Source organism: Kwoniella botswanensis, chromosome 1, assembly GCF_036426115.1.
Source record: "Kwoniella botswanensis chromosome 1, complete sequence".
Lineage (NCBI taxonomy): Eukaryota > Fungi > Basidiomycota > Tremellomycetes > Tremellales > Cryptococcaceae > Kwoniella > Kwoniella botswanensis.
Window position 1 is genome coordinate 15,898,854 of NC_088599.1, and position 11,506 is coordinate 15,910,359.

Genomic DNA, 11,506 nt, shown 5'->3' on the forward strand with positions numbered 1-11,506 from the left:
AAAATGAGGACGAACACGAAAGCCCAATCTACAGAAGTCTTTTTATCCCTTGAACGTATCAAGAAAGGAAAGAAAGCAGAGTCTAAAGGAGACAACCGGAATCACCACCAGCTGCAGAACCGGAATTGGCTGATCCTCCATTTCCTGCGTTTCCTGATCCGATATTGAGGGCGTGTAAGTTGATTAGACTACAGTATTTCGTTTTCGATACGGACATTGATTGTTGTTTGTATTTTTGTTGTAAGTAAATGAGAAACATATGTGGTTTATAATGGTCGTGTTAAGATTCGAGAATCGAAGAGGGTCTCAAGGGAAAGTATTGTTTGTTATATGGGATGTGATTTGATGTTGTTTTTATAGAATTGTTATGATATTCCATTAATTAAAAATAGTATGAAGCGTCAGATCAGCATTGTTGTAATTGAGCGGAGAGGTATTGCTTATAAAATGCTAACTCACCCTCCATAAGATTGTTCAACCACATTTCCACCATTGGCCTGACCACCGGCACCTGCAATAGTAATCGAAATTAGCATCCTGCGGTATACTGTAAAAAACTGCACCAGTGAATAGGTGAATGGACTAACCGGTATAAGCTGAACCACCATTACCGCCACCCAACAAATCACCAAGCGTACAACCTGCACCACCCGCTCCTCCAAGTGCGGAACCAGAGTTGGCAGATCCACCTGATCCAGCGTTGTTCGATCCGATATTGAGGATATCGAGGTTAAGCAGGCCACTAAGTTCGTTCATATACACAGAATACGTCAAAACCCATTATCCTGAGATAAAATGATGATGGATATTTATGATTCAAGTGATTGAGAATTCGACTCACCCCTCTGAGATTCTCTGTACACTACCTCCACTAGCCTGACCACCTACACCAGTATAAGCTGAACCTCCATCGGGTGAAGCGACAGGTGCACCCAGAACCATCGAGGCAAGAGAGAGGACACCGAAGAAAGTGATTTTGGGAGAGAACATCTTGGTAAATTGGTAAATTGGTTTTCGATTCGAAAATGTAAAGTAAGAAGGAATTGAATAACGAGAATGAGCGAAAATGAAAGTAATAAATTGAAAAAGCGAAATAGAAAGAAAGAAGAAGAAGAAAATCAGAATGAAGTAGCTGTATCGTTGTTCGGTTGATTGTTGGTGGGAAAAGAGATACTCACAGTCCGAGATTTGAGAAGCTTATATAGCTTATCGAATTTACCTGAGGAGACGTACACAGATCATATCATTCTGTCAGATGACTGGCTGAACGAGAACTCGAGGTATTGGTATATTGACTGGTTTGGTTTTGCGAAAATCATTTGAATGCATATGTTGATACGTAGGGGATGGTGCCACAACTCAATTCAAATCAATCGCTCGGTTGCTACATTGACTGACGCCTCTTCAGCCCAGCAGACTATGCGATGGCCATCCATGCCTAATCGTGGTATAATATAATACATGGTCATCATAAATCATAACGGATATCAACTCGTCACTCAATCACCACTCTACCCCTACACCCTAAAACGCCTTCTTATGTATGATATCAGGATCTTCTTTGTACTCATCGGCCGATACCCACATCTGTATAATGCATTCTATCGTCAGCTGGCTCTCGTTCACATCCCCACGCTTCAAACTACTCACCTTCTTGAATGTACTCAATCCAGCTAAGATACTACCTCCTATCCATGTCGAGTACTGAACATATAAATTGTGTCAACTCAGTCCTGTAGGATAGGCTGGTACTACGTAGAAGCTTACTTTTCTTTCTGGTGGTGCATATATCTTCAATTTGACATCTTTCAACGCCAGTTTCTTAACCTCATTCAACAACCTATCTCCAAAACCTGTCATGGCACAATACATCAGCTTGTATGGATTTTTAGTTCACCTTGTCGTAAGCTGGTGGAGAGGTAAATCAAAATTACTAACCTGTACACAATGTTGATCCACCTGACAATACGATATTACTGAACAGCGATTTCCTCAAATCCAGATCCGTCCTATTTATGGAGTCCACGATGACCTATGATAACAAGTCAGGTTGTGATATTTGCTGGCCTTGCGTATGGGCTCATGCTAGCTTACCTGATGTACACCAGGATATTCTTGACCTATCAGTTCTGGGTTGAAAAGTATTTCAGGAGCCAAAAACCTCTCCACACCAAGCTATAAACTCAATCAATCAGTTAAGCCCCAAAGACAGTTAAACATATAGCTGAGGATGACTAACCTGTATGACCTTTCCATCAGGTAACCTAAATTCCTCCCATGCTCCCGACTGATCTTTCTCCTCCTTAGCAGGATTGATAGCCAGATAACATGTTTTCTCTTTTATAGTCCTAACCACCTCTTTCTCCGCAGACGTATGTAGATAATATCCGGATTTCCTGAGTAACAGCTGCAGATGATCCGTCACATCCCTTCCTGCTATGTCTATCCGTCGAATCGCATGTGGCATCGAGAATCCTTCGAAGACAGGCACGGCGTGGGTCACTCCATCTCCTGAGTCTAGAACTATACCTGTCGTACGCCCCGAAGAGTATCTATGAACAGCCGAAGGTTGTTGTCAGCTGTAAATCTCAAGGTAACGGAAGCAGCCCTGGACGCCTGCTGCCTTCGTCTCGATGCCTTAGACAACTCACAGTGATAGAACAGCTTGTACACTCGTGAAGAACGCTGGCACGTTGAACGTTTCGAAGAATATCTGAGCGGCTACGTCTCTATTCTGACGTGGGTTGAGAGGTGCTTCGGTGAGAAGTACAGGGTGCTAGAAGGGGTATCAACGAACGTCAGCAAAGTCAATTAAACCGTTACTGCTCCTCAGTCGACTCAAATGATTGTCCCTAAATTTGAATTCCAGCAGATCAAGCCTGCCTCGCTTTTCTTCCGATCCATCTTAGCATAATGGCCCATTCTCTTTCCTCAACTTTGAATTCTTCTGCTTCCGCCTCAACACGTAGCAGCAGTGCAATCAACGTTAACTCACCTCCTCACTCAAGGCTTTCAGACCCTCCCCGTACACCCAACCCCAAATCCTCTCCATATCATCCCAATCAGTCACCACCCCATGTTCCATTGGATATTTTATCTTCAATAATCCTCTCAATTCCTGTGCTCGTCTTCCTATAAATAGGTTATCCTGTATCGCACCTGCCATTACTCGGGGATGTTTCGGACGACCGACGCTGCGTTGAAAGAGATGTATTAGTATCAGCACTTACATACCAGCGAGGAGATGGATGGTGAAGCGCATGAATTATATTATGGTTGCCCATATGACCATTCCAGTTGAAACAAAGTATAGCTTTCCTTTACGTTACAATGATAGATCAACTCACAAGGAAGGGATATAACAAGACGGCTGCTCTTCGCCTGCAAAACCAGCTTTGATCGTACCGGAGCCCTATATCATATCAATATTGCACAATATCATCTACCGTACTCGTCTCACATAGTCGAGAGCTAAGAGCAGCTCACATTGTCAATCACAACAGGTTGATTCGTCAACCTAGACATCGAGTATGACTTTGTCAGCTTGACCGCCGGGAGAAGCAGGGTACTATGCAGCTCACACATCGTCGAATTCGGTTGCCATCTTCACTGGTTTCTCTCGTTTCTCTCCTTGCTCCTTATCGATGTGTATGGGTTTGCTTGGTTAGTGAAGAATGACTTGAAAGCTGGAAATACAGATGTCAGAGGTGATCTTCAATGTCCAAGCTCACTTGTAAACCTGTAACTTGGTCGAGCGCGTCGCGTGGTGGGGTGATTATTATCATTAAGTGGGTTTGTCATATAACATTCCATCCATTATGCATCTTCTCAGGCACCGGTCATGATGATGATGGAAGAGGCGATGATAGCGATAACCATGAGGAGGATGTATATGAACACAGCCAAGATTATATCCCTCTCATCTTCCCATTCTCATTGTAAAGATCAATCTCATAGACATCTCTACGAACAATGGGCAAGTTCTCTGAATTCCTCTCGTCATCTTCTTCCTCCAACAACCCTCCTCCCCCTCCTCCAACATACAACGAGTCCAAATCCCCTTCCTCCGTTCCCGTCCATGGCCCACCACCAACTACCTATCCCAACGAGCCGCCACATCCTTTCCCCCATCTATACGGATGTCTCCATCTCGGTAGATCAGATAGAGTGAGGTTGATAGGATTACCCCAGAATGCTGTACCTGCAGTAGAGGAGGCCATCAGGAGGGTATGGATGGCTGGTATTCAGAAGAGTGAGGCGTATTATAAAGGATGGGAATGGAAGTTGAGTGGGAACCCGTGTGAGTGCTATATCACTCCTGTTCACGGGTACCAGCTAACAAAGCTGACTGATCTCTCAACTTTATCTCTTGCTCTTGTTCTATTCAACCACCTTACATGCACAGGGTACGGTCAAGGTGCAGAAGCAATCTACTCTCGTCGATTGATGTGTCACATCCTCCATGCTCTTTCAGCTATAGGATGGGATGTACACATGTCATGCGACCTAACCAAGAAATCTTTCGATAAAGATACATTGATTTTACATTCTGTCCAACCCCGTCAGAAGTACTACTTCTCGATCAGTTTCAACGAGAGTGATAAGATTAGGATTATAGATCCTCCTGATGGACGAGTGAGAGATGCGTTCCTGAGGGCCGTCCAGGTGAGTTCAAATCTACTCTACGTTACTTGTTTCCCTATCTGAAGTACCAGTTTATCTTTGACTCCCCGTCGATAATCTGTCAATCAAGGAGGAATACAAAACTAATTATGCCTTTACCCTACGACGCAGACTTGGCCATTAGGAATCCAAGCTCAAATCGAGAAAGAACCAGGTGCGACTCAAGTGAAACTTCGTGGTAATCCCTGGTGGACATCAAGTGGTGATCAAGTGGTAGAAGCAAGATTGTTGGTCTGTACCTTGTTATCCGCCATGGAGAGTGTAGGGTTCGAGCTGGTCAGTAGTGTAGATATGAGTAGTGGTTCGGGTGATAACAACTATGATTGTGAGTTATAGGTATCATCTTTCAGACACGTAACGTGATAACATAGTATATTTTGCTGACGGAAGTTGATGATCTTGGTTATCATATAGTGGACACTTGGTTCTTCGCTACCAAAATGTGAAGTATTTGTTGGGTATGATTGAAATACCGCCAACTATGGATCAAGTAGAGTTTACAACGATATGATCAGTCCAGTATGAATGAGGAAGTAGTCTCGGGTTATCTTACTGGTAAATCTGATCAATGACCAACAAGTTCAATCTAGGTAGAATGTAGAATAGGATATAACAACATGTATCAAAAGACACAATGTAATTGCATGCAATTGTATATGCAGTATTGTCCATATAATCTGATCATGACTCATCCATAACCATCAAATTCACCTTTCACATTCCGCATTATACAATCCCACAATCATCTATCCAGCACCCCTCTAACTCATCCCCTCCACCATTAACCTTCAACGCATTCAATTTCTTCAACAAATCCAAACTTTCCTCGCTGACTTGTCCAAAAACCACATACTTCCCATCCAGCTTTCCGAACTGCTTCTTCTTCCTCTCTTTCTCTTCTTTACTATCTCCATCTTGAATATTCGGTATGAGACATATGAAGAACTGACTTGAATTTGAATTTTTCGAACTACCGCTAGCCATAGCTACCGTCCCATACTGGAAGGTTTTCTTCAATCCCGGTTTTTCATCATTAAACTTCAATCCGTATATCGATTCTCCCCCCGAACCATCATTCCGAGTTATATCTCCTCCCTGTATTATAAAGTCCTTGATTAATCGATGTATCCTCACATTCTTATAATGTAATGGTTTACTAGATATCTTGGAGAGGCCTTTATCGCCTAGAAGTAGATGTCGGAAATTCTTGGTTGTTATTGGACATTCCTTAGTGAACAGATCTATATATAACACTTCTTGGAATATTGGACTAACAGGTTTCTTGTTGGTGATTTCGACTTGAGTGAAAGATGAAGCAGAAGAAGAATGCAAGATTATATCTTTCAATATATCAAGTTGATCCTCATCCAATTCTTCCAACGTTGAAGGTAAACCGTAATTCACGTGATGTTGAGTTAAGATACGTTGGTTGGATTCCCATCGATCGAGTTGTTGTTTATAGGCCGTCGAATCCCCATATCCAATTTTCATCCATCCTCTTTCTGTTTCGCTTCCAGCCATTTTCACTTGTATCTATCCTGTGATAACGAGGGAGAGAAGAAGGGAGGATATCGATATGTCGATCTTCGACAACAAATTGAATTGACGAATGAGTGCGCGATGGTATAAAAGGCTTTTGAATCGAATTTGATGTGTGCAGAGGCCTATGGCCAATCGGATCAGTCGGGTTCTCGGTTCAGCCTAATCAATCTATTATATAAACGATGTGAGCGATGAATGCTGTTTTGCGAAATGAGCGAAGAGGACTGTTTCGGTTTCCACGGAACCGCTGAACAACCTCCACTCTAGCTTTAAAGCTGAGATTATCCACTTCCACTTTGTACTGTAACTTGCAGTGATCGTCTGTTGGGACCACTCGAAGAGCATAGCAGACACTCGATAAAGCCATGCACTGGCTACATCTGCACGAAGGCCCAGTGCCAAGCATATGAAAAAGAACAAGTCCATCTCAATAGAATTCTACTCTATCTATATATACCTATACAAACCCAAACCTAACTCTATCTTTAAGCCCTCCGACTTTACAACTTTCTAGCCTCTGACTGGATCGCATCCTCCACCTGATCAGTCTGCAGTCCCAGATCTTCATCTCCAGCTTTGACTCCAATTTTACCATGTTTACCACCTATCAGCCTATCTTTTGCTTCAGACTGAATCGCATCTTCCACCTGATCAGTCTGCAGTCCCAGATCTTCATCTCCAGCTCTAACCCCGATCTTACCATGTTTACCAAATTCACCTAAACCCATCACTCTGTCTCTCGCTTCTTCATATTTCCTTTTAGTCTCAGCTACGACGTGTTGAGGTAAAGTCACATCTTCTTTGGCTTTAAGACCTTCTTTGATAAGCCAATCTCTCAAGTATTGCTTATCGAACGAAGCTTGAGGTTTGCCTTGGACGTATTCGGAAGAAGACCAATATCTTGATGAATCAGGTGTAAGAACTTCATCTATCAATATGAGTTGTGTTTTGTTGGGGGAAGATGGATCAGGTAATAAACCAAATTCAAATTTAGTATCGGCCAAGATTAATCCTCTTTCTAAAGCGTATTCTGACGCTTCAGTGTAAAGCTGTATAGCAACTTCTTCAATCTGTTCAGCAAGTTCACGCCCGCAAATGTCTTTGACTGTAAACAAATAGCAACAGATATCGCTCGTCAGATCATTGTTCTGCTCTTCCGGGCGTTGGGCATCTGACTCACCTTTGTCAGGATGGATATTCTCATCGTGTTCACCTTGATCGGCTTTGGTAGAAGGTGTGAACAGTGGTTTAGGCAGCTTCTGAGATTCGACTAATCCCGCTGGCATGGAGATACCATGGACAGTCTGGGATTTCTTGTATTCGGACCAAGCGGAACCTAAACAGTAACATCGTGAGCTCGCGATTCGAAAATATTGGATAAATAGATCAGAGCGCACCAGTAATATAACCCCTGACGATAGCTTCGATCTTGACGACCTCGCACTTCGTCACAATCATACTTCTTCCTTCTAACTGATCTCTGTATTCGTCTAATGATCTAGGGAATTCCGACCAAGCATCTGCGGGAGAGGCCAGGCATGATGCAGGGGAGGGTGTAAGGACGTGATTGGGGATGATATGCTTGAGTTTGTCAAACCAGAATAGGGAGAGGGTAGTAAGTGTGATACCCTTTGATGGAATACCCTACATATTCGAAACGCGTCAGCTGGCGTATCCATAGATTTGAATTGGCAGCTTACATTGTTCATGATCACATCAAAAGCACTCATCCTATCCGTAGCAACGAACAACAACTTGTCTTGGTCTTCAGCCGCAGGTAAGGCGTAAATATCCCTTACTTTACCTTTAGCAAGTAGTTTTAGTTTCGGTAGATTGGTCGAAGTGACACATGATGTAGATGAAGAACCGCTTCCACTGGCGATGGCAGCAGAAGGAGAGGCTTCGGCAGCCGCTTGAGACGATTTCTGGAGTTCAGCAGGTTTCAATGGGTTTCCTTCAGCTGTAGCTTTGGCAGCTGCTTTCTCTGCTTTCTCCTTCTCTTTCGCCGCTCGTAAGGCTGCTCTTTCTTCCTCAGTTGGTGCCGATTTCCTCACATCCTTTTTCTTCTGCAAAGATGAGGAGCATCAGCCGTTAGTCTACCAGACACAGCAAAGCTGACACGTAACGTGGAGAAAAGTTTAAATACTTACAACTTTCTTATCAGCGGCAGCTGGGGCAGCAGACGTATCAGGATAAGCCAACTTCTCAACTTCTTGCCATTCTTTATCTTCCTCGAATGCTTTTCTAATAGGAGCCAAAAGGTTGATCAAAGCGTCCGTCACGGCACCTTTCAAATCTCCAGGATGGACTTGTTCAGCCACATAGGCCTTTTCCAATTCTTCGTAAGATGAGAAATGGACATCTCCACCGAACTTTTCAGGTCGAGTGATACTAAACAAGGTTCCCTCGGGTGCACCAGCACTGACGAAACTTCCTTCTCCCACTGGTGCCTTTTCACCCTCGTTGGAAGCCTGTTCGTTCCTTAATGCTTGGACGGGTATCAATACAGCCTTGATAAATGCTAATACACCATTGTTCTCTACTTCCCCAGGCGGACATAAGGCAGCTTTGATCTTCGATTTGATGTCTGCTGGAGTATCAAGGAAATCAATCTTGGATTTGGGGTCGGATGCCGACATTTTACCTCCTGATAATCCAGGTACCATAGCGTTCATCAAATGGGCTCGTTTGGCGTAGCCTAATCGTGGTAGGAAATGAGCAGCGTACATGAAGATTTTTCGCTGTAATGACGGATATCAGCTCAAGTCTGAGATCAAACGGGATCTTGAGCTGACCTGATCTACACCACCAAACTGCATATGTACGTCCAAGTATTGTTCATCTAGTGCTTGAAGACCAGGGTAGAGGAGACTGCTCATCAAAGGTGATTCAGATTCCTTCACTACATCCGCTCCAGCATGTTCAGCCTCTCTTGTTGAGGTTAAAGCGTGGAATCTACAAGAAATCAACTATCAGCCATGTACGATGCTGATTGCAGTATCCAAAAGAACTCACTTGTAAACATCCAAAGTGTAATCCGCTTTCAACTGGTAGCTTGTTCCAGTTACAAACTCGAGTTTGTCGATGGGCACACCAAGAACCGTGAAAACAGTTTTGAGGAGAATTGAGTAGTACTTGACTCGGTATTGAACGGTTTGAAGAGTAGATTTCGAAGCGTCGAGGAAGGCATGGAGCTGTGCATCAGGCTCTGTCAGAACATGTTGGACAGCGTTGTCAACGGATTACACAGTTCGAAGATACACATACATCTGCAGAGATACCAGTCGTTAGAATAAGCGGCCTGTTCGGTAACATTGGATGAAGATCAGCTTACCTGCTAGAAGAATCTTCACATGTACACCAGCAGTCAAGAAGTCTGCTATCTTCACCAGAGGCACGCAGTAGGCGATGTGAGCTAGATGAAAATCGATATCAGCATTTCATCTTGCCATTCAATCCAATTGAGGGTTTACAAAGTGAAGAAAAACTCACGTCTACCGGTAGTAGCGGTTCCTATTGCGATATATATCAGCTACTGACGCAGAGCTAACGCGTGCTGAGATTTTGAGATACGTAGCAGACACCTACCCCAATACGCTCTCACCGTCTCTCCCTCAGCCAAAACCTTCCTGATGATATCTCCACCGGTGTATTCCTGTAAACTTCTGGTAATCCTCTCGTACTCTGCTTCCTTCTCAGGAGAAAGAGCGATGGTTGAAGCTTTCTCAGCTACTTGTTGGGTGAAAGCTGGATCTGACATTATGGCGCGAGTTCAGCTTATGATACCGCTTTGAAGCTCGAGAAGATAGTTTATGGTCTATCTATATCTATGTTATCTGAAATTTCAGATAAACCACTAAACTTGCACTTTTGACTCAATCTGTGAGGCCCCAAGCTGAACAAGCTAGGCGTGATGAGAAGGAAAATGACATCTGCACACGCCTGATTTCGGGAACCTAAAGCCAGAAACTTTGCTGCGATGTAGGCATGCCACTGAAACGTGTTTCTTCGGCGCGGAAATCCGTTTTTATCCGACCCGCATTCCAATTGAAATTCTGGATAGATGATTGAGGCTTGGTTTAATGAAATTGACCCTCGATTATTTCTCAAGTGCAGAACGGCACTTCCTATGCCCCAGGCTCAAGCTTGGGGAATTGGATTGGTTTGGAAAAATGCATAACGTACAGCCAACCTGTCAACAGGTATAAATATTTTGATGTGTTGACGAAAAAGAGAAAAAAACCTGTTTTGTCTCTTCTTCATCCCTTTTTCAATTGTATCAAAATATCAAAAAGATCGTTAGATCTCTCCTAAGTCTCGTCGACACCTGTATCTATATCAATCAATCAATCATCATGGTGAGTGAGCTATCTTGTCGTACATACTTCAGACCATATCTACGACGTTTTCCGACATCACCCGTAAAATACAAATAATCTGTCGAAAAATACAAATCATTTTTGTTTTTTTTTTGAATTCGGTGCTGATCATGGTGGTATATCTACAGAACCGAGCTTTCCTCAAGAAATGGGCTCCTGCTGAGACCCTCCCTATCTTTGGGTGAGTTCTACTTTCATACTTGGACTATCATGTCAATATGGATTTGGGCTGGGTACGCTGGGTAAACAATGAGATCGGCCGAATGAAAGATTTTGTTTTATCTTGCCACAGACATCCACTGCCGCGGCAATGGCAACAAAGTTTGAATGAGGCACAGTAAGCTGACTTTTGAGTGTTATTGAATTTGTAGTATCGTCGGTCTCGCTGTTGGTGGTGCTTCTTACTACCTCTACAGACTCTCTCAAGGACCTGAGGTCGTTTGGGACAGACACGGTGACTGGAGACCTTGGGACAAGATCACTCACGACACCAACGTGAGTATACAATCTCCCATTTCATCTTATTACATCACATGCCCTCACCAGCAGGACCATCTTGCAACCTGTCTTCTCTCGTCTATATGATCAATTGCTTATGTGAGATTGGTTGATATAGCAAAAACTCATCACGGTCAACCCTGAATTCTGGGAGAAACGAAGACAATTCGTCAAAGAACAAAAGGCCAACACTGAACGAGCCGTTGACCAAATCTAATCTCGGTTCAATGACAGCCACCTTTCAAATCATTACGCAGTTGTAGAATTAGGGCGAATAGACATATAGAATATATCATTGCATTTTTAATATACAATTAGATCATATATCTGAATGTCATTCATATGCATTTATACATACCTTGAAACTGGAGGCAGATGGAAAGATCGCACCACCTAACTACTAA

At 43.3% G+C, this 11,506-nt stretch overlaps 6 protein-coding genes across 6 annotated transcripts; 2 read left to right on the forward strand and 4 right to left on the reverse strand.

The window, feature by feature from the left end:
- Positions 1 to 82: 82 nt before the first annotated feature.
- Positions 83 to 990, reverse strand: L199_006021 (uncharacterized protein; the record flags this gene model as incomplete). Its single annotated transcript, XM_064891722.1, has 4 exons — positions 83 to 188; positions 460 to 511; positions 588 to 742; positions 842 to 990. The coding sequence occupies 4 exons, from the start codon at positions 988 to 990 to the stop codon at positions 83 to 85; spliced, it is 462 nt and encodes a 153-aa protein (XP_064747794.1).
- Positions 991 to 1,524: 534 nt separating this feature from the next.
- Positions 1,525 to 3,604, reverse strand: L199_006022 (actin-2; the record flags this gene model as incomplete). The annotated part of the gene is made up of 11 exons (XM_064891723.1): positions 1,525 to 1,587; positions 1,651 to 1,704; positions 1,768 to 1,853; positions 1,939 to 2,032; positions 2,095 to 2,175; positions 2,240 to 2,552; positions 2,652 to 2,776; positions 2,996 to 3,194; positions 3,348 to 3,412; positions 3,487 to 3,517; positions 3,582 to 3,604. 11 exons carry the CDS (start codon positions 3,602 to 3,604, stop codon positions 1,525 to 1,527), a joined length of 1,134 nt encoding a protein of 377 aa, XP_064747795.1.
- A 368-nt stretch (positions 3,605 to 3,972) lies between these two features.
- On the forward strand, positions 3,973 to 5,129 carry L199_006023 (uncharacterized protein; the record flags this gene model as incomplete). Its single annotated transcript, XM_064891724.1, has 4 exons — positions 3,973 to 4,300; positions 4,406 to 4,665; positions 4,795 to 5,008; positions 5,098 to 5,129. The coding sequence occupies 4 exons, from the start codon at positions 3,973 to 3,975 to the stop codon at positions 5,127 to 5,129; spliced, it is 834 nt and encodes a 277-aa protein (XP_064747796.1).
- Positions 5,130 to 5,409: 280 nt separating this feature from the next.
- L199_006024 (uncharacterized protein) lies at positions 5,410 to 6,204 on the reverse strand (the record flags this gene model as incomplete). The annotated part of the gene is made up of 1 exon (XM_064891725.1): positions 5,410 to 6,204. One exon carries the CDS (start codon positions 6,202 to 6,204, stop codon positions 5,410 to 5,412), a length of 795 nt encoding a protein of 264 aa, XP_064747797.1.
- A 521-nt stretch (positions 6,205 to 6,725) lies between these two features.
- Positions 6,726 to 9,985, reverse strand: L199_006025 (phosphoribosylaminoimidazolesuccinocarboxamide synthase; the record flags this gene model as incomplete). Its single annotated transcript, XM_064891726.1, has 10 exons — positions 6,726 to 7,330; positions 7,406 to 7,561; positions 7,623 to 7,869; positions 7,926 to 8,291; positions 8,376 to 8,966; positions 9,021 to 9,180; positions 9,241 to 9,433; positions 9,560 to 9,640; positions 9,718 to 9,738; positions 9,814 to 9,985. 10 exons carry the CDS (start codon positions 9,983 to 9,985, stop codon positions 6,726 to 6,728), a joined length of 2,592 nt encoding a protein of 863 aa, XP_064747798.1.
- A 595-nt stretch (positions 9,986 to 10,580) lies between these two features.
- On the forward strand, positions 10,581 to 11,319 carry L199_006026 (uncharacterized protein; the record flags this gene model as incomplete). The annotated part of the gene is made up of 4 exons (XM_064891727.1): positions 10,581 to 10,583; positions 10,733 to 10,785; positions 10,976 to 11,099; positions 11,221 to 11,319. The coding sequence occupies 4 exons, from the start codon at positions 10,581 to 10,583 to the stop codon at positions 11,317 to 11,319; spliced, it is 279 nt and encodes a 92-aa protein (XP_064747799.1).
- Positions 11,320 to 11,506: the final 187 nt, after the last annotated feature.